The sequence below is a fragment of the Eumetopias jubatus genome, unplaced genomic scaffold (assembly GCF_037043125.1).
Source record: "Eumetopias jubatus isolate StellerSeaLion01/CBP00866 unplaced genomic scaffold, mEumJub1_p1.0 scaffold_15, whole genome shotgun sequence".
Lineage (NCBI taxonomy): Eukaryota > Metazoa > Chordata > Mammalia > Carnivora > Otariidae > Eumetopias > Eumetopias jubatus.
The window spans coordinates 73,781,306-73,804,075 of NW_028274821.1; the positions used below are offsets into that span (position 1 = coordinate 73,781,306).

The 22,770-nt window shown below is 40.4% G+C and overlaps 1 protein-coding gene and 1 pseudogene across 8 annotated transcripts in view; one reads left to right on the forward strand and one right to left on the reverse strand.

Moving 5' to 3' along the window:
- Positions 1-14,698, reverse strand: part of PTBP3 (polypyrimidine tract binding protein 3) — a 122,519-nt gene extending 107,821 nt beyond the window's left edge. For 2 of the 8 annotated variants that reach the window (XM_088018896.1, XM_088018895.1), the window contains exons 1-2: positions 14,516-14,698; positions 11,652-11,685 (exon numbers count right to left, since the gene is read on the reverse strand). In XM_088018896.1, coding sequence (XP_087875022.1) covers positions 11,652-11,685; positions 14,516-14,523 — 42 coding nt within the window. In that variant the 5' untranslated portion in view covers positions 14,524-14,698. Of the gene's footprint in view, positions 1-5,133; positions 5,285-11,651; positions 11,686-13,777; positions 14,031-14,515 lie in introns of those variants that run through there. The other 6 variants (XM_088018901.1, XM_088018897.1, XM_088018899.1 and 3 more) reach the window with 5 other exon arrangements.
- On the forward strand, positions 6,109-6,557 carry LOC148162444 (small ribosomal subunit protein uS8 pseudogene; annotated as a pseudogene).
- Positions 14,699-22,770: the final 8,072 nt, after the last annotated feature.

Below are 22,770 nucleotides of genomic sequence, written 5' to 3' on the forward strand. Positions count from 1 at the left end.
ACAAAGACATCCAAATGGCCAACTGACACATGAAAAAGTGCTCAACATCACTGGGCAACAGGGAAACACAAATCAAAACCTCAACAAGATACCACCTCACACCAATCAGAATGGTTAAAATTAACAAGTCAGGAAACGACAGATGTTGGTGAGGATGTGGAGAAAGGGGAATCCTCCTACATCGTTGGTGGGAATGCAAGCTGTGCAGCCACTCTGGAAAACAGTATGGAGGTTCCCCAAAAAGTTGAAAATAGAGCTACCCTATGACCCAGCAATTGCACTACTGGGTATTTACCCCAAAGATACAAATGTAGTGATCTGAAGGGGCACCTGCACCCCAATGTTTATAGCAGCACCATCCACAATAGCCAAACTATGGAAAGAGCCTAGATGCCCAACAACAGAAGAATGGATAAAGAAGAAGTGGTGTATATATACACAATGGAATATTATGCAGCCATCAAAACAAAAGAACTCTTGCCATTTGCAACGATGTGCATGGAACTAGAGGATAATTATGCTAAGGGAAATAAGTCAGAGAAAGATAAGTATTATATGATCTCATTGATATGAGGAATTTGAGAAACAAGACAGAGGATCATAGGCGAAGAGAGGGGGGAAAATGAAACAAGACGAAACCAGAGAGGGAGACAAACTATAAGAGACACTTAATCTCAGGAAACAAACTGAGGGTTGCTGGAGTGGAGGGGGGTAGGAGGGATGGGGTGGCTGGGTGATGGGACATTGGGGAGGGTATGTACTATGATAAGTGCTGTGAATTGTTTAAGACTGATGGAGTCACGGACCTGTACCACTGAAACAAATAATACATTATATGTTAATAAAAAACAAAACAAAAAACAAAGTTCAGGAAATGTAAAAAGACTAAACTGATTCAAAGTAACATTAAAAAAACCCGTAACATGAAGGTATCTGGAAAAACCTTAAATATTTAGAAATTAAACCACACACACAGAAACAATCATGGGTCACAGGACAAATCACAACAGAAAATAGTTTAAACTGAGTGAAAATAAAAACCCAGTATATCAGGGGCCTCTGAGTGGCTCAGTTGGTTAAGCATACAACTCTTGGGTTTTGGCTCAGGTGGTGATCTCATGGGTTGTGGGATCCAGCCCTGTTTCTGGCTCCTAGCTCAGCACGGAGTCTGCTTGGAGATACTTCCCCTCTGCCCTTCCCCCACACCTGCACGCACTGGTATAACAAAATCTGTGGGATACAGCTAAAGAAATTTAAAATCGGAATTAACATAGGATCTATTTTTTTAAAAACTTAGTTCATAATTAAAAACTTTACCACAAATAGCTATACTGAATTTTATCAAAGATTTAAGGAACAAATAACATTAATCTTATACAAACTCTTTTTATAAAAGGGAATACTAGTTGGTTGGGCGACTGCCTTCGGCTCAGGTCATGATCCTGGAGTCCCGGGATCAAGTCCCACAACGGGCTCCCTGCTCAGCGGGGAGCCTGCTTCTCCCTCTGACCCTCCCCCCATCATGTGCTCGCTCTCTCATTTTCTCTAATAAATAAATAAAATCTTTAAAAAATATATGAAAGGGAATACTTTCTAACTCATGTCAGTTTTGGTCACTTAATATTTTCTGTCTTTAAAGGAATTTGTACATTTCATTTAAGTTACTTATTACCTCCTACAGTCTCGCAGTTTTATTTACTCGATAAAAATGAAAACAGAACAAATCCAACTTTTGGGATGTGGCTAAAGCTGTGTTTAGAGGAAAATATATAGCACTAAAATGATTACATTAAAATATCTCAAGTGAGGGGTGCCTGGGTGGCTCAGTCAGTTAAGCATCTGCCTTCAGCTCAGGTCATGATCCCAGGGTCCTGTGATCAAGACCTGCATCGGGCTCCTTGCTCTGCGGGGAGCCCGCTTCTCCCTCTCCTCCCTGCTTATACTCTCTCACTGTCTCTCCTTCTCTCTCTAATAAATAAATAAAAATTTATTTTATTTTATTTATTTGACACAGAGAGAGACAGCCAGAGAGGGAACACAAGCAGGGGGAGTGGGAGAGGGAAAAGCAGGCTTCCCGCAGAGCAGGGAGCCTGATACGGGGTTCGATCCCAGGACCCTGGGAATATGACCTGAGCCGAAGGCAGACGCTTATCGACTGAGCCACCCAGGCGCCCCAATAAATAAAATCTTTAAAAAAATGTATCTCAAGTGAAAATACCAAGTGCTGGTGAGAATTTGGAGTAATAGTAACTCTCAAACACTGCCAATTAGTACTCTGGAACTATCTAGTAAAGCTGAACATGTGCATTACCCCTACACCACTCTGCAATTTCTCTTCTGGAGTAGTAAGCAAACCTTTTAAGATGGTCCCCACTGCCTAGTATTCACACCCAGGTGTAACACCCTACCCTTCGGTGTAGGCTACACCTAGTGACCTGCCTCTAGGAGCAGAATACTTTAGCAAAAGTGATAGGTTGCCCCCTCCCAGATTAGGTTTCAAAAGACTGACTTTGGCTTAACTCTTACTCTGTCTATTGGTTACTTGGGAGAAACAAGTTGCCGAGGCAAACGTACTATTGAGAGACCCAGGTGGCAAGAAACAGTGCAGCCTTAAGCCAACAAGAAATGAGGAAGTGAGGCCCTCAGATCAACAGCCTAGGAGGAACGGACTCCTGCCAGTCATATGAATGAGCTTGGAAGCAGATTCTTCCACAGAAAACGACTGCAGCATCTACCAACACCTTGATAACACTCTTATGTAACAGTCCCAAAGTCAGAGGACTCAGCTGAGCCATACCTAGATTCCTGATCCACAGAAAATGTAAGAGAATAAATCTTAATAATGGAGTCAAAGTGATGAAATAGAAAAGTCAACCAAGAGAAAATAAATGAAATCAAAAATTGCCTTTTGAAAAAGATCAGTAATACTGAAAACCTCTAGCTAGACCAATCAGTGCAAGAAAGAAAGAAAGAAAAGAAAGAACATGAATTACCAGTATCAGAACTGAAAAGATGGAAATCATTACAGATCCTAGACAGACTAACAAGATAAGGAAATATGAGCAATTTTATGCCCGTATAGTCAACAATTTAGCTCCAATGTACAAATTCCTTGAAAGATCCAAATCCAACATCCATTCATGTTAATAAAAAACAGTAAACAATGAACAGAAAGCAATTTTTCAACATGAGAAAGGCATCTAAGAAAAACCTACAGCTAACAAAGATGGACTACTTTCCCTTATGAGCAGGAAGAAGATAAGGTTGTTGTCACCTCTACTTAGCATCATACTGGAGGTCTTAAATTTTGAATTAAGGCAAGAAAAAAAATCATCCAGACTGGGAAGGAAGAAATAAAACTTTATTTACAGATGACATGATCATATACATAAAAAAAAATCCTAAGCATTTAAAAAAATACAATAACAGCAATAAATTACAGAGTAAACGTGATACAGTATTTCTGTATACTGACAAGAACACAATTTGCCATACAAAAAAAAGGGATACATTTAAAATATACATGTAAACCTGTACACTGAAAATTACAAAACAGCACCAAAAGAAATTACAGAAGACCTAAAAAATTGAAATACTCTATTCTACACATTACAAGACTCAGTATGGTTGAAACGTCAACTTCTCCCTAATTGACCTATATAGTCTGTGCAATCCCAGTCATTATCCCAGCTTCTAAATAGAAACTGATGAGCTAATTGTAAATTTTTAAGTAAAATGCAAATGACTTAGTATAGCTAAAACAATATTGATAAAGACGAACAAAGTTGGACCTACACTACTTGATTTTTTTTTTTAAAAGATTTTACTTACTTATTTGCCAGAGAGACACAGAGAGAGAGGGAACACAAGCAGGGGGAGTGGGAGAGGGAGAAACACAGCTGAGCAGTGAGCCCCATGCGGGGCGATCCCAGGATCCTGGGATCATGACCTGAGCCGAAGGCAGATGCTTAACGAGTGAGCCACCCAGGTGCCCCTAGGCTACTTGATTTTAAGACACACTATAAATCCATTGTTATAAAGACAGTGTGAGATTAACACAGTAAATAGATAATGGGTAAAAATTCAGCATGCATAAATAGACACACTCACAAATGGTGAGCTGATTTTCAAATAATGGTACCAAAACAATTAATTACAGAAAGGAGAATCTTTTTAACAAAAGGTGCTGAACTAACTAGATAACCATATGGAAACAAGTCAATCCCCACCTCTACCACACACAAGAACAAATCTTGAGATTCATCTCAGACCTAACCTTTCATAAAAGTTCAAAGTACAAACTTTTTTTAGATTTTATTTATTTATTTGTCAGAGAGAGAGAGAGAACAAGCAGGGTGAGCAGCAGGCAGAGGGAGAAGCAGGCTCCCCGATGAGCAAGGAGCCCAGTGTGGGACTTGATCCCAGGACCCTGAGATCATGACCTGAGCCAAAGGCAGACTCTTAATCGACTAAGCCACCGAGGCGTCCCAAAAGTACAGGCTTCTTAAAACAAATAAATAGAATATCTTTCTACCCTTGGGATAAGCCGATTTCTTAGACAAGAAGAGAAAGCCATAACCAAAAAATGGAAAAGGAATTTATCAAAATTAAATTCTATTTATCAAGACACCATTAAGAAATGAATAGACAGGGCGCCTGGGTGGCTCAGTTGGTTAAGCAACTGCCTTCGGCTCAGGTCATGACCCTGGGAGTCCCAGGATCGAGTCCCACATCGGGGTCCCTGCTCAGTAGGGAGTCTGCTTCTCCCTCTGACCCTCCCCCCTCTCATGCTCTATCTCATTCTCTCTCTCAAATAAATAAATAAAATCTTTAAAAAAAAAAAAAAAGAAATGAATAGACAAGCAACAGACTGAGAGAAAATATTCACAACACATATCTAAAAAGAGACTTACACCTAGAATATATAAAGAACCCTTAAAACCCTATTTCAAAGAAGAGTCCAAATAAAGAAAATATTGAAGATCTTGGGAAAAAGACAGGAAAAAATACCTTACATGCATAGAGAGGAATAAAGGTAAGAATTACAGGTTTCTTTCTCATCAGAAACACCACAAGCATCAAGAAAGTAGAATGAAATATTTAAAGTATTAAGAAAAAAAAACACCCACTAACCTAGAATTCTACATGAAAAGCATCCTTCAAAAGTAAAGGATGGGGCGGGCGCCTGGGTGCCTCATTCAGTTAAGTGTCCAACTCTTGGTCTCTGCTCAGGTCTTGATGTGTCCGAGCCCTGAACTGGGCTCCACACCGGGCATGGAGCCTACTTTAAAAAAAAAAAAAAAAGGTAAAGGAGAAATAAAGACTTTCTCAGACAAAAACCAAGAAAATTGATTGTCAGTAGACCTGCTCTGCAATAAAAGTTAAAAGAAAAAAAAAGTTCTTTGGAGAAGAGCCTGGGTTAGCTCAGATGGTTAAGTGTCTGCTTTCAGCTCAATTCATGATCTCCAGGTCTGGGATCCAGCCCCATGTCTGGCTCCCTGCTCAACAGGGAGTCGGCTTCTCCTCACCTCCCCCATGTGTGTGCGTGCAGGTGCTCTCTCTCTCAAATGAATAAATAAAATCTTAAAAAAAAAAAAGTTTTTCTTTGGAGAGAAGGAAAATTATATACATCAGAAACTCAGATCCACATAAGGAAAGGAAGACTGTGGGAGAGGGACTAGATGAAGGTAAAATAAAATATACATCTTATTCTTAATTGATCTGAAAGATAACTGTTAACATGATGTCATAATCGTAACAATGCACTGGATGATTATTGCATTTGGTTAAGTGAAATGAAGGGTAACAGTGTCATAAGGGACAGGAAGGAGTAAATGAAAATGCTGTCATAAGGTGTACATAAAGCAGTGTAGTGTTATCTGAAGGTGGACTTTGAGGAGCTAATGTTTGTATACTGCACACATTAGAAATGTATTGGGCAACCACTAAAAAAATGTTTAAAGTAAGTATAAAATCATACAAATTGTTCAATTAAAACCAGAGGAGGAAGAAAATGAAACAAAAAACAAGTCAATGAATAGTGTTACAAAGAAAACCACAGGCCCAACATGGCATCACTTAAGACAAATCATGACTTTCTGCCATCTTTCCGTACCGCCATAATGGTGCGCATGAATGTCCTGGCAGATGCTCTCAAGAGCATTAACAATGCTGAGAAGAGAGGCAAACGCCAGGTTCTTATTAGGCCGTGCTCCAGTCATCGTCCCGTTTCTCAGTGTGATGATGAAGCATGGTTACATTGGCGAATTTGAAATCCTTGATGATCACAGAGCGGGGAAAATTATTGTGAACCTCACGGGCAGGTTAAACAAGTGTGGAGTGATCAGTCCCAGATCTGATGTGCAACTGAAAGATCTAGAAAAATGGCAGAATAACCTGCTCCCGTCCTGCCAGTTTGGTTTCATTGTACTGACAACCTCAGCTGGCATCATGGACCATGAAGAAGCAAGACGAAAACACACAGGAAGGAAAATCCTGGGATTCTTTTTCTAGGGATGTAATACATACTTGGAAATAAAATGCCTCAATGGAAAAAAAAAAAAGATAAATCATGAAATCTGGACAGTCAGGAATTTTCTGTTCAGCATCAATAAGGTAATCTGTCACAGGGCCCTCTCAATTCCCCAAAGGAAGATGAAGTAATCTGCATATTAAGACCCCGGTAAAAGAAGGTGATCTTGCCTAAACAATCTTTTCTTTCGCTAGTAACTTCTTGCCCCACCTTCCTTCCTATAAAAACCTATGTTGTACAACACCTCGAAGCTCCCCTCTACTTGTTAGCTGGGATGCTGCCTGATTCATGAATTGCTTAATAAATCCAATTAGATCTTCAAATTTCCTAGGTTGATTTTTTTAACAATAGAAAACAGTTATGAACAAGCTAGATATTAATCCAACTAAATCATCCCTTGAAGTGTGAATGGTCTACATATACCAATTAAGAGACAAATTGTCAGAGAAGATTAAAAAAAGACCTTACTCGGGGCACCTGGGTGGCTTTATCTGCTTTTGGCCCAGGTCAGGATCCTAGTGTCCTGGGATCCAGCCCTGCATTGGCTCCCTGCTCAGTGGGGAACCTGCTTTTCCCTCTCCCTCTGCTCCCTCTCTCTCTCAAATAAATAAATTTTTAAAAAATTAAAAATAATAAATAGAATTAAAATTAAAAAATAGGTAAAAGGAGCGCCTGGTTAAGCAGCCAACTCTTTGTTTCGGCTCAGGTCATGATCTTAGGGTCCTGAGATCAAGCCCCAATCAGTCTCTGTGCTCAGAGAGTCCGCTTAAGACTTTCTCCCTCAGCCCCTCTCCCCATGCCCTCTTTCCCTTCCTCCCTCTCTCTCGCTAAAAATAAATATTTTTTTAAAAAAGATTTTATTTATTTGAGAGACAGCGTGAGAGAGATCGTGGGGGGAGGGGAGAGACAAAGGGAGAAGCAGACTCCCTGCTGAAGAGGGAGCCCGATGCAGGGCTCAATCCCAGGGCCCCTGGACCATGACCCAGCCAAAGGCAGCCACTCAACCGAGCCACCCAGGCGCCCCAATAAATAAATCTTTAAAAAAAAATCGGTAAAAGACTTAATAGACATTCACAAAAGGTAAGTGAATGACTAAAAACACATGAAAGGGTAGAAATACACAAAAAGGTAAGCACCACTACAAGCCATGAGGTCAGTGCAAATTAAAACTATAATGAGCTACTGTTAGCAATTCTGGTTACAACCATTAGAATGGATACAAGTGAAGACTGGCAATATGTACATGTAAATAAGGATGTGGGCAACCTAAAGTCTAATACAAAGCTAGTTAAGAGTATAAAGTGGTACAATATTTAACAAAATAGTTTGAGAGTTTGTTACAAATTTAAACATACACATTATCTAATTCTACTACTCCCTATGCTGTAGAATGAAACCTACATCTACCCAGAGACATAAACAAATGCTTATAGCAGCTTTATTCATTGTAGCCCAAATCTGGAAAGAACCAAACATCTACCAACATGAGAATAGATTTTAAATACTGTAATACATTCACATAATGGAATACTCTCAGAAATAAAAATAATGAACTACTGATACATGTAACATGGTTGAATCTAAAAATCATTTTGCTGAAGGGTGCCTGGCTGGCTCAGTCGGCCGGTTGAGCGACCAGTTGAGCAAGGGACTCTTGGTTTCAGCTCAGGTGGTGATCTCAGGGTCATGAGATGGGGCCGAGACAGTGTGGCCCCCTCTCCCTCTGCCCCTCCCCTCTAAAATAAATCAATCAATCTATAAATAATCATTTGCTGAGTAAAAGAAGCCAGACATCAAAAAGTTTACACTGTATATATGATGCGTAAATATTTCATTCCATTTATATTAAGTTCAGAAACAGGAAAAAATAATCTATGATGATAGAAATCAGAACAGTTTTCTAGAATGAGTCTGGAAAAAGACAACAAAGAACATTTTACAGTGATGTTCTAGTGCCTTGACTGGGGAGGAGGAAACACAGGTGGATACATTTGATAAAATTTATTGCACTGTACCCTTGAAAACTATGCATTTCACTCTATGTAAATTATAGCCCAATTAAAAAAAAAAATTCCAGCAATGGCCTTCTATATTTTGTATAGCTCAAGCACAGCAGCAGGCAAGCTTTTTCTGAAAAGGGTCAGAAAGTAAATATTTTAGGCTTTGTGGTCATATGATCAACTGCTACAACTATTCAACTCTACCATTCGATTGTGAAAATTACCAGACAATATGGAATTAGCATGGCTGTGTTCCAACAAAACTATTTACAAAACAGGTGGCAAGCTGGATTTGGTCCACAGGCTGTACTTTGCTAAGCTCTGGTCAAGCAAATAAAAAGTTGGTCTTCAAAATTAATTTAAATATGCTGTTTCGTTCTTTCCTTTATACTGACAGGCATGATAATTATTAGAAACCAATTTTAGTCCACTAAACATGAGTTTTTCTATACGCACCTAATCATTTAAAATAGGAAGACTACCCAGAAAACATATGGAGTATCATCATTTTAAAAAATCATATTTTAGGAGAGCCTGGGTGGCTGTCGGTTAAGTGGCCGATTCTTGATTTTGACTCAGGCCATGATCTCGGGGTTGTGAGATTGAGCAGCATCAGGCTCCCAGCTCAACAGGGAGTCTGCTTCTCTCCCTCTTCCTCTCCCTCTCCCCCTTCCCCCTCTTATGAGACAGAGAAAAGGACAGAGAGAGAGAGAGAGAGAGTGGGGGGGGAGGGAGGGGAGAAAGCAAACTCCAGGGGGAGCCCAAAAAGGGGCTCAATCCCAGATCATGACCTGAGCCAAAGCTAGACTCAACAGCCTGAGCCACCCAAGTGCCCAAAAATCATTTGTTCTAATAACTACTATAGTACTTTGGGGAAAAAAACCACAAATATGGGAAATATTTGAGTTTCAGATAAACTAGTATAAGCTGGAAATTTAAAATACACTTAGGTACACACACACAAAAAGCTATGTTACCCACAATGTTGACAGTTTGATTTATCTGGTATAATAAAGTTCCTGATACGTGTTCATTATCAGTCATCTCTAAAAACAATTCAGCTTTCTTTCCCTAAAATAAAGCATTTCATATTTAAGGATATCTTTAATTCTTTAAAAATGAAACTCGTATTATTTCTCTGAATCCGGGAAAGCAACTTATGGAGCATAACCTGAAATCCACTCTTGCCACTGGCTAAAACTATGTGTTGTATCATCATATTCAGATAGCAGAGGAAGGTAAGTAACTGACATTCTTAAAGGACTTATAATTTGCTAACTTTGGTTTATTCAATCTAGATGAATTATGAGCCTTATTAGCCTATTACCTGGTAACTAAACTCCTTGGATGGGATCCAAGAAAGAAGCAGAACAATCTTAGGAGAAATTCTCCATATAATGAGTAATTTTACAGACATTTCCAGTATTTAAATCTATAAAAATATAGACTGCCTAGTGAAACAACTAGATCAGCTTATTTTTTCTTCAGAGTAGGATCTGATCTTTGTTTTCAGAGCACCTGCTGCTAAACAGGTAGTCAGAAATCCAAATCATGTATTCAAATCTGGTTGCCATGCCTGATCTTTTTCTTATATTTATCACTAAGATATATTTTTCCCTGTAGTAAAAAAGGCATAATAGCCCATCAAGCATAATTTCTCAACTCAAAAATGTAAGTTTTATTTTAAATGTCTCATGTATTCATTTTTGCGAGATAAAACTCTAGAATCACAAATTACTTTTCAGCTAAAACCACACAACATTCACTTTAAATATCCTTTCCCTCACCGGTACCTACAGAGACACCAAAAGTGATCCTAGATATGAGCCTGCACTTTCTGTATCTCCTAGTGTCAATTCCCAAAAGAAAGTGACTTAAGTATGGGGGGGGGCAGGGAGAAGAAGAAGAAAAGCATATCTCACTAAAGAGGTTCCTCCATTTATTTTCAATTCACAAAATATGTTCAAAGTTTGCCAAAGTAAGCTAACTCCACCCAATTTCAAAAGACAGTATAAGCAGTAGTTCCCTATTATGTTAATCTCAGAATCCTATTGTTAGTTTCATAAGCTATTATGCTTATTTTTTAAGGTATTAGAAGATGACCACCACCACCAGATCTAATAACTGCAAATGTGGAAGTGCTGAAATTGCTAGCAAGGAGATGATGAAAAGATGAAGGACAGAAAGTGGTGAAACAATTTTACATAAAATACATATAATATAAACATGAATTATTTATTTTTGTTTTCTATAGTAATCCAAACTATAAGTGGCCTCTAGAACTAGATTCTCAACTCAGGTATATCAAATATCAAATTGCTAAAGGAAACCTTAAAACACCCATTTATATTTTAAAAGCCTCATACTGGTGAACATTGCTTACTTGATTTATATTTTAGAATTCAATAAATGAGAAGACTTATAAAACTAATGTAACAACTTAGAAGAGTTATTACTGTAAAATATTAATTATGCAGCTCTCCTGTTCACTTTCTAGACAGCACCCTTATTACTGGCAGCTAGTTATATTAAAAAAAAAAAAAAAAGTCAGGCTTTGGAACCAGGAAGACACGGGTTTGAACTCTGGTGCACCACACCTTGAAAACAAACTTTCTGAACCTATCTTCCATCTCTAAAATGGGAATTTATTAATACCTACCTTGAAGGACTGTTACAATTAGTGAAACAGGTGTACAGCAGCTGGCACATACTAGGAATTGAAGAAACTTTAGCTATGATTATTTTATTACTCAAAAACACATCCAAGAGAAAATACAAGAACAAACATGATAGGAAAATACAGCCTAGGCTACATTTAATTGCTAAAACAAAACAAAACAAAATCAAACAAACTCTGAGAGTTCAAGTAAAACTTCGGGCTAAACTTTTTGTTCACATTTTAGATATACGATAATATTGTAGCCCCTTTATAAATATGTAAAATCCAAAATCAACTACAAGTCCACTTATTTTGGAGCTAAATAAAAATGAAAGACTATTATCACACAGTAAAAAAGATAATTTTATGAACAGGTGAGATGATATCACCACTGGAAAAAAAAAAATGCCGAAACCAAGATTTAAAAAAAGCTTATGAAAGGATAGTAAAAGAGTCCTACCTTTAAACCGACTGCTATAAGATCTGTAACAACACTGTATGGAAAAAGTAAAAAGAGAAAATGGAAAACAAAGTTAGAGAACAAGTTTTTAAAAGACAGAGATAATAAGATTAAAGAAAAAAAGGAAAAGCATTATAATAATAAAAATAAAAATAAAAATAAGAACGTGATGAGTTGTGAAATGTTAACACAAAGAAAAGTGATGGGACAGTCTAGCAAAGCTTTAACCACAATGTAAGAAACAAATAGTAAATCAAACTCTATTAAATTATAGCTGTGTTTCCATAAAACAAGTAATATGTGTTTATCCATTTACCTCTATTAACAAATCCAAATCAAAACTCAAAATCACCAAAGCTCATTCTTTTAAATCACTGGTCTGAATTATCATGTTTTAAAATTTTAAATGAAGCAAAACTGAGTGGCTTTTACAGAAATAGAAGGTATCTTGCAAATTTGTATCTACCGCCCGAAACAGCTCACCAAAATAAAACCAAGATAGTCTCTCAGAACTAAAATAAATGCAAATATCAAATTTCAGACATGAAAATTTTCAAAGATCTGCTTTTTTAAAAAAAACTCTACCACATCAAAACTGTGTTTAAGTATAAATTATCTCAGGAGGAAATGAAAACGTACACACACACAAGACAGTTGGAATTTGAGGAAGAACTAGAAAGACACATTGACTAGTGGTTTGTTGTTTCTTTTCTAACTATCCAAAATAATGAAAAAGGACCTTTTCAGGCTGTGGGAAAAATGCAGAAAGTTAATTAGCCTCCTGAAAGCAAATATTCACTGTGTTAAAAACCACATCCCTTAACCCCAAGGTGTAAAAACTCCTATAAAGTTCTCTCACACAAAAATCCATCTTTTCTCATCCCAAAGAAACCATCTTCAATTACAGTTTACCTCCGTATCTCCTAAAAGAAAGCTCCAACTAAATTCTATAGTTAATAACCTATAACACCATTACTTAAAAAAAAAGTAAACAAATTTATGAATCTGATTGTTCAATGATGCAAATTTAATTGTTTTAAACAATAACCATGTAGATTTTTAATTTTTTCCTGATAGACTTTTGAAACCTGAAATTCATTTGTCTGAAATTTAAATGTGACAAATAACTGTTTCTGCACAGAAAATAAGATTGTATAGGTCCTGAACTTACCTTCCAGAATGTCTTACTGCCCCACATATATAAACCAATAAACTCATTCTTAGCTTTAAAGCCACATATAGGGTAAAGAGAGAGTTACTAAACTATCCAAGAGTAAGTTTGCACTTCTCAGTTACCCAAAAGTTTAAAAACCAAGATGCATAACTCGAATCCTTTGTCATCACTATAAATTTTCCAATACAAAAAGCTAGCCTGCTTCCATAGCTCAAGTCAAACCGTCTCACGACAACGCACTACACACGGTGAGACACTAATTTCACAGCCTTCCTGAACTGAAATGTTGGCATAATTACACAACTTACAACAGCAAAACTTTGTACACATATAAAGTGTGACCGAATACGGTGATGTGAAATGAGTTTTCAACAATGTTCTCAGAAAAATTTCAATTAAATAAAAATAGCTTCAATTAAAATACAGAACATCACAACCATCAATGAAATCTAAAACCGCACTGTCTAAAGTCTGTATCAGTGTGCAATTAACAAACAAATGAGTTAATCCAAGTATCATACAGATTTAACGTTATGAAAGTAGATAAACGAAGTCTAACGAAGGCAAAAATTGTTGGAAGATTCCATTGCCTTTACACAGCATGGCAACAGTCATCAACTATATGGCAACACGTACAAGGCTTTTACTGTTTACTCAAGTTCCACATATTCTACAACCAGGGGGTTTATAGATACGTTGTCCTCAAAAGCAAGTAAAAGGCCGAACAAAAACTCAGATATATAATGGGAATGAGTAAGTGGCTCTGCAAGCTCTCACAGAGCTGGAGATATTTTTAAAATCTTGATGAACATATGCTACAATTAATCCACGAAGATCCTAACGTAGTTGTTTCCTTAAATATTAAATTATCTGTCAGGTCCCACGCCATATCCCTGGGTTCTCAGAAATATTTCTATCAGTGATTCGAAATCTTTTTATTCTGGCAACGAACCTCTTTTAACTTTTAGAGCGTCTGAACGCTCCCGAAAATTGCAGAAATTCACGAAGTTTCTTTGGGGGGCTAGGGGGACAGGAGTCTATGGTCACCAGGTCCAGACGCCCGGTATACAGAGATCGTTAGCACAGCTCACAGCCCCAAGTCCGGAGACCTCGGCCGGTCCCCCGGCACGTCGACACCCCGCGGGGGGCCTTGGCTTCGGGACGAGGTCGCCGCCCAGACGTGCCCCGACGCGTGCAGTCGCCGTCCGCCTCCCGGCGGCCGCTCGCCTCCCAGCCAGGGGAAGCTCCGGCGCTCGCCCCACCTCACCGGTAAACAGCAACTCCCCAAGCGGGAGGACGCCCGCCCCGAGCGCCGCCTCCGCCTCCCCCAGCGCCGCGCACCATTTTCTGAAAGGAAGTGTCGGCAGGCCGGGCCGGGCTCCCCGGACTCTGCGCGCGGAGGGCGGACCCCGGCACCCGGCGGCTGCACCCGGCTTTCCTCCGCTTCCGGGTGTGAGGATGTGAAGGGGCGGACATTACGGGGGCGCCCCAGCCGGGGAGAAGAGGCGGCGGCGGACCGCCCCTCTGCGATTCGGGGCGCCCGGAAGCCCCGCCGTCGGACTCGGCCGGGGTCGCTCCTCCGGCCGCCTGCGCCGCGCCCGACTCTGCGGCCGCGGCGCGTCCGGCCGAAAGCCGAAAGGAAGCGGGGCAAGCGGAGCCCCGCAGAGCCGCTGCGCCTTCGAGTACTTACCCATCCATGGCCCAGACGGAGGAGCGCACGGTGCGGGGACTGACGGGCTCACCGCGAGCGGAGGGCGGAGGCGGCGGCAGCTGGGCGGCTCCAGGGACGGGCAAGCGGCGCCTCTCCGGAGCCCTGCCGGGTGGGAGGTGGAGGAGAGTGGGAAACAGGGGCGGAGACCAGGGACGCTCCCGCCACCGCCGCGCCCCCGCCTTCCCCACCCCGCAAGCGCGTCCCCGCCTCGCCTCACCCCGCCCCCTAGGGTCGACGCCCTCCCTCCGCCCCGCCCCCAGCCAGCCTCCCGCTCGGCTCCAGGGCGCCCTCTTCCTGCCGTCGCCCTAAGACTCCGCCTCCAGGCCTCTCTTCCCAGCGCACGCGCGCGCCTCGCCCCCGCCTCCCTCCTGCGTTCACGGGAGCGCGCTCCTTGTGCTTCCCGCTTCGCCGCCCCGCCCGCCCACCCGCGGGCCTTGCCGGCCTTCCGGCCACTCTGCTTCGGGCCGCCGGGCTCGGACACCTCTGTCTCCTTGCGGGAAGAGCGTTGGAGACCCGGCTCTGGAATGTAGGTAGGAGTGTCTCGCCAGGACCCCAGAACATCGGCGGATTGGTGGGCGAGGCTGGCGGTGGCTGGACCTCAAGCACAGGAAGCCTGGCGCGGGCCGTGGTCCTCGAAGCGCCGGGCCCTGTAACCCGAGGAAGCCCGGGTTCGGGCCACGGGCGGGCGCGAACTCCCGCCAGTGCGGGGCCCGCGGGTCGTCCCCTGGGTCCTGGGAGCCGACTGCTGGGACTCGCACCGGCCCGATAGGTGTGGTTGAGATTAAAATGAATGAGGTGAATGAAAGAGACTGCCGGAACTTGAGAACCTCTCAGTTGTGTACAGTTTTAATCTCTGAGTGCTTTTCGACCCGACAGTCTGGGTTTGAATTTATATGAAACATTCGTTGCACAATACGGAATGGCCACTATGTTGCCAGCGTTTTATAGAGTTTTTCATATCCTTCCATGTAAAGAAACAAACAAATCCTATGAGGGAGTGATTATTCCCTTTTTTTCAGATGAAAATGTAGACACTAATAAATAGAGTGATTTGCCTACAGTTTCACAGCCACTGGAGCCCCTTCCTCTCGTCTGAGCAAAATTATGTATATAATTAGTGGCAACTCGCTTGTTTGCCCTTTTATAGTCTGTCTGGTTCCGAAACTCAGTGATTTTTCAATTCCCAGATCATCAAAACTTAAGCCACTAAACGCTGTCCTCGACCAAATTCCTAATCTGACTAGAAAGAGAGGACTGCTCCTCCTCCGCCTCCTCATTTGAGAAGCAAGTAACAAGACAACTCAATCATCTGTCCTTGATAGTATATCCTGCTTTTAAATAAGTAGACGCTACTAAAACGACTTAAACTGTCGATTCATCCATCATTAGGTCATTATTTATTGAGTGTTTACTATGTGCCAAGCACTGCAGGGATAACCAAGAAAATCAGGTTCCAGCCTTCATGGTTGAATGGATTCCATTGCTTTATTATTTATTGGCAAAAAACAATTTTCAGATAGCTCAGGTCTTGGGGGCCCTATTTTTAAAGAATTGTATCTAACTTCAATCCCTCTTTCCAAAAGATGAAGTATATTTTGTATGTTAAGTCCAAGTATTAAGTTGCAGTTGTAAACATAGCCACCCCACATTGCCAGATGGATGTTAAAAATATGAGCCAAGTCCTTGATGCAATCTTGATATTGTTGTTTTGGGGATATAGTCTGTTGATGAAATTTCCTTAATTTTTTTTTAGCTACACAAGTAACAAACATACGTGCTCCTTTTGGAAAATTGAAGTAGTATTAAATATTAAACACGTATGATTGGGGCGCCTGGGTGGCTCAGTCGTTAAGCGTCTGCCTTCAGCTCAGGTCATGATCCCAGGGTCCTGGGATCGAGCCCCGCATCAGGCTCCCTGCTTGGCGGGAAGCCTGCTTCTCCCTCTCCCACTCCCCCTGCTTGTGTTCCCTCTCTCGCTGTGTCTCTCTGTCAAATAAATAAAATTTAAAAAAATAAGTAAATAGGGCTCCTGGGTGGCTCAGTTGGTTAAGCGACTGCCTTCGGCTCAGGTCATGATCCCAGGGTCCTGGAATCGAGTCCCGCATCGGGCTCCCTGCTCAGTGGGGAGTCTGCTTCTCCCTCTGACCCTCTTCCCTCTCGTGCTTTCTATCTCTCATTCTCTCTCTCTCAAATAAATAAATAAAATCTTTAAAAAATAAATAAATAAAATTAAAAAATAAACACTTATGATTATATTTCTTCATAACCTACACCCTACCCATGATAACCAATGCAACAAATCTGTGAGCATGCTTCTAGACCCTCACCGTTTTTTTTAATTCTTTTTTTTTAAGATTTTATTTATTTATCTGAGAGAGAGAATGGGAGAGAGAGAGAGCATGAGAGGGGGAGGATCAGAGGGAGAAGCAGATTCCCCGCTGACGGGGAGTCTGATGTGGGACTCCATCCCGGGACTCCAGAATCATGACCTGAGCCGAAGGCAGTTGCTTAACCAACTGAGCCACCCAGGCACCCAAGACCCTCACCATTTTTTATTTGCTCTTTTTACTTAAAAATTGTAGAGATTTTTTCATATCAGTACTTTTCATCTACTTAATTCAGTTTTTTTACATTTATTTTCTCTTTGTAAGTACATTTTTTTCTTTTCAAATTTTTATTTAAATTATAGTTAGTTAATATACAGTGCAATATTGGTTTCAGGAGTAGAATTCAGTGGCTCATTACTTACACACAACACCCAGTGCTCATCATAACAAGTGCCCTCCTTAATACCCATCCCCCATCCCCATCTGGCCCATCCCCCACCTACCTCCATCCATCAACCCTCAGTTTGTTCTGGTGGTTAAGAGTCTCTTATGTTTTGTTTCCCTCCCTTTTTGCCCCCTCCCATATGTTCATCTGTTTGTTTCTTAAATTCCACGTATGAGTGAAATCATATGATATTTGTCTTTCTCCATCTGATTTATTTTGCTTAGCATAATACACTCTAGCTCCATCCACGTCATTGCAACTTAATTCATTTTAATACTGTATAGTATATCATAATTTCATGTACCATAATTTAACTTTTTCCAAAATAGTGGAAATTTACATTGTTTCTAATTATTCAAAATAACAATACTGCAAAGAACATCATATATGTATGAGCATCTTTGCATACATGTTTATTTCTGAGAAATAGATCCCTAGAAGTAGAATTGCAGAACAAAAGGGTGTAAGCATTTTCAAGTTTGATTAATGTTGCCAAACTGATTCCAAAAAGGCTGTACCAATTTACATTTTCTTTATTTAAAAAATACAAAGTTGTCTTTCTCTTAGCCCCATGCCTTGAGATAGTTGACAAATTTCAGTAGTAAAAAATAAATGTGAAGTCGATCTGAAACTCACTGTCCATATTACTAACAATAACTCTGGGGCGCCTGGGTGGCTCAGTTGGTTAAGTGACTGCCTTCGGCTTGGGTCATGATCCTGGAGTCCCGGGATCAAGTCCCGCATCGGGCTCCCTGCTCAGCGGGGAGTCTGCTTCTTCCTCTGACCTTCCTCCTTCTCATGCTCTCTCTCTACCATTCTCTCTCTCTCTCAATAAATAAATAAAAATCTTTAAAAAAAAAAAAAAAACTCTGAAAAGTCTCCAGTGTAAAAATGGTGCACCTGACTAAAATGAAAAAAACTGTCTGACATTTCCTAAATACTTAACATCCCATTTTACAACAGAAGCCTAGATAGAAGAAAACGGCTCACAACAGAAAGCAAGGTAAAACCCTTCTGTTTCCATTGCCTCTTTGTCATAAGTTCAAAAGACTTTTCACTGAGTAAGCTTCCTAGATTTGTGAGTCCCTCTGATTCAAAACAGTGGACAAAATAGAATTTAGGGGGCGCCTGAGTGGCTCAGTTGGTTAAGCGACTGCCTTCGGCTCAGGTCATGATCCTGGAGTCCCGGGATCGAGTCCCGCATCGGGCTCCCTGCTCGGCGGGGAGTCTGCTTCTCCCTCTGACCCTCTTCCCTCTCATGCTCTCTATCTCTCATTCTCTCTCAAATAAATAAATAAAAAAATAAAATAAAATAAATGGAATTTAGGTCTTCTAGGACCACTTTTAGAATCCTAGCTATTCCCATAGTCCATATAGCATGGGAAAACCATGGCCTTCTATAATCTTAGCAAAAGTTTCTGAGTTTCCAGAATGATGGGATATCATCCACATGACCTAGCCTGTCATGAGAACTTTACGTTCTGTATAGTGGCTTTCTGATGGTGACAAGAATAACATGTTCTTAATTTGCTATTCTTTTGAAAAGTAAGCAGTTACAATAACTTAATTTATAAATTTTCTAAGATTTTCTTTCTTTGTGTTTTGTTCTAATTTGTCTAAGAAATTCCCCTGAAACACCTTCACTGAGAAGAGAACCACACACACAACCACTATTTTTGTTTGGACAAAATGTAACCTTGGAACATTTCCTTTAAGGCATTCCAGTATGCAGTGATAGTTAACATTTAACTAATATTGCCCTATTCACGTTTACAGGTAAGGCTGCTTAAGACATACATGTAATACAAAGATGCCAGTATAGGTCAGAAATAAGATCAGCCATTAGATGAATCTGGAAGGTGGACATTTTAATATTTTATCCCAGGATAAATACAAAAATTATAATCATTAACATGTATTCCTTAAAATAGAAACATCTGAAATTGAACTGAAGGGAAAAAAAAACTAAACTTAAAAGGTTACATATTGTATGATTCCATGTATAATATTCTCAAAATGAAAAAATTATGGAGAACAGATTAGTGGTCACCAGGGGTTAGGAACAGGGTGGGAGGGTATAGAAAGACAGGATGGATGTGACTATAACAGAGTAGCAAGGGGTTGTCTGTGGTGATAGAACAGTTTTGTATCTTAATTATGGGACTGGTTATTACAAGTCTACACCTGATAAAATTGTATAGAATTTTAGATACACACAAATGCATATAAAACTGGCAAAATCTGAATAAGATTTGTGGATGTTACTGATGTCAATTTCCCCGTTTTGTTATAGATAAGATGTTACCATTGGAGGAAACTGGGTGAGAGTACACAGGACTTCTTTGTACTGCCTTTTAAACAATATGAATCTATAATTATTTCAAAATAAAAGAAATCTTGCAGAATGTTCCCTTAACACTTGTTATTTGTTCAGTAGTTAAGCAAAGCAAACTTCAAAGGCTTAAGAAAAATGTGTGGGAGTGTAATTCATATTTTTCAGGCTACATCACCTTGGTAGTCAAACTGGATTATAATAGCTTACACACACTGAGTCTGACAGACTGCCCGATCTATTGAATTGTGAGCCTTACTTTAAAGTCCTTCCTAACTATCTGAGGAGGAGGCTTGAAAGTGTCCCCTCCTCACCTCTCCACCACTATATTCGTCCATTTTCCTCAACCTGTCCCTGGCCCTGACATAATCATCTCCACATGAAGGGCCTAACATGACCCATGCCTGGTTCAGAGGACTCCAATGTTTGCATGGAAAATGCTGTCACCTATCACTGTCCTATAGTAGGAGCTGCCAGCCCATGTCAAAGTTGCACTGAATTTTCCAGAGCACTTTTCTGAAAAGGGGAGAATTCCTTTCCCCTTTTTGTCATACTATATCACCGAGGTCCCATTGTCCCTCAAAGTTTTTAATAAAAAAGCACTTTCCATTTTTATTCACAGAAAATCCTTTAGGAATATATATGGGTTTGTGGGGCTAGGCTAGAGAACCATCTGAGTGATAATCACTACAGTGTTCCAAGTGTCATCATTCCCCTAAGCATTGACATTTTGTCCTTAAAACTGGTGCATACCACTCTCTACGGTGAAGGTGAGTTCTTAACCTAGGAGATTCCTTGACCCCACTTAGAAGTAGATCTCTTGGAAACAGGTTGGCACACCTCTTCAGATATGCTTAAGTATATTTGCTCCTGTTTATTTTCAAGCTGAGACCCCAACTCCTACAAAAAGAATTCCATTCACTAAATTTAATTATCAAAGAACTAGAAAAAGGACACTAAGTAGAGGAATACCTCTGCCTATGTAATAAAATGAACAATAGTGTGTAATGCTTAAGAATGTGATCTAGAGCCAGATTACCTCGTTTAGAATCTTAAATCTTCATGAAGTCTGTGTAGCATTGCACTGCACTGGCCCAGCTCCTGGAGGAGCAGAATTTCCCAGCAGTTGCCATCCACGGTGGGATGATCCAGGAGGAGAAGCTTTCTCAATACCAGCAGTTTAAAGATTTTCAGTGATGAATTCTTGTGGCTACCAACCCATTCGGCTGAGGCACGGACATTAAGCTGGTGAACATTGCTTTTAACAACGGCGTGCCTGAGGATTCCAACACCTACCCACGTTATGTGGTCAAAGCAGGCCACTTTGGCACCATGGGCTTGGCCATCATGTTTGTGTCTGATGAGAATGATGCCAAGATCCTCGATGTGCAGGATCGCTTTGAGATCAATATTAGTGAGCTGCCTCTTGTGATAGACGTCTCATCATACATTGAACAGATGCACTACAGGACTAGCCCACCCATTCTGGGATATGCCAGTCTGTCCCTCTTCAAGAGACAACACCAGGTATGGGGGTGAAGGAGACACTGCTGCCACCTATCCCTAACCCCTGCCCTATGGCTTCCCTCTTTTGCATTACCACCACTCCTAAACTCCCATTTCCTGACTTGTGTGTTAAGTTTTAAACAGTTTATAGACCAGCACTTGCTAAAAGTATAAACTGGGATGATGAGTTAGTTAACCTCCCTATGCTTCAGCTTCTTGAACTGTAAAGAAGGGATGATTAGTACTTAATAGCTTTTGGGGAAAGTTTAAATTAATACGAGTACCTAAAATGACGTTTAGCATATGATAATACTCAATATGTTTACAGCTATTAATAATTATTACTTTGTATTACTATTATAAACTTACAAAGCAACAGAATTCCTGGAGAATGTAATTTGAGAATGACTTATTTATCATTTTATCATTTAGTGTGGATAGTGGAATGGTGCTAGTCTCTAAACTGTTACTAGTCCCGGGGCGCCTGGGTGGCTGTCGTTAAGCATCTGCCTTCGGCTCAGGTCATGATCCCAGGGTCCTGGGATCAAGCCCTGCATCAGGCTCCCTGCTCAGCGGAGAGCCTGCTTCTCCCCTCTGCCTGCCTCTCTGCCTACTTGTGCTCTCTCTCCCTGTCAAATAAATAAATAAAATCTTTAAAAATAAATAAATAAATAAACTGTTACTAGTCCCTAACGAAAAAAGAATGGAATGAGAAAAGGTGTCTGTGAACTCAGCAATTTGACAGAGAAATATTATTTCTGTTGAATCTAATAATTAAAAAATGGATTAATATTCTGTCTTTGTTCTTAATTTCAATTTTTAGTTATCTTTATTTTTTTTTAAAACCCTAAACTTTTTTTTTTTAAGATTTTATTTATCTATTTGACAGAGAGAGACACAGCGAGAGAGGGAACACAAGCAGGGGGAGTGGGAGAGGGAGAAGCAGGCTTCCTGCCAAGCAGGGAGCCCGATGCGGGGCTCAATCCCAGGACCCTGGGATCATGACCTGAGCCGAAGGCAGACGCTTAACGACTGAGCCACCCAGGTGCCCCTATCTTTATTTTTTTACAGAAGTATTACTCCACAAGGGATTGGAAATTTTTTGAAAAAATGGTCCATAACCACAATTTTAGAAGCCTTAGTCTACTATTTCTCAGATATATGGATCCCTTTTTTTAAAAAAATTCCATTTCTTATTTTCCTATAAGGAATAGATTAATATTCTATTTGAGTGTTGTTTTGTTTTTTACTGTGGAAAATTTCAACCATACAAATAAATGGAAGTAGTTTAATGACCCCCAACTACCAATCACTGATAATTTTAAATCACTGATAATTTAAAAATTATCAGTGTAGATCAGTAATTCTCAAACTTTAATGTGCATCAGAATCACTTGGAGGACTTGTTAAACAGAAATTGAGGGGCGCCTGGGTGGCTCAGTTGTTAAGCATCTGCCTTCCGCTCAGGTCATGATCCCAGGGTCCTGGGATCGGCCCGTGTCGGGCTCCCTTCTCCGTGGGGAACCTGCTTCTCCCTCTCCCACTCCCCCTGCTTGTGTTCCCTCTCTTGCTGTGTCTCTCTCTGTCAAATAAATAAAATAAAATCTTTAAAAAAAAACAAAAA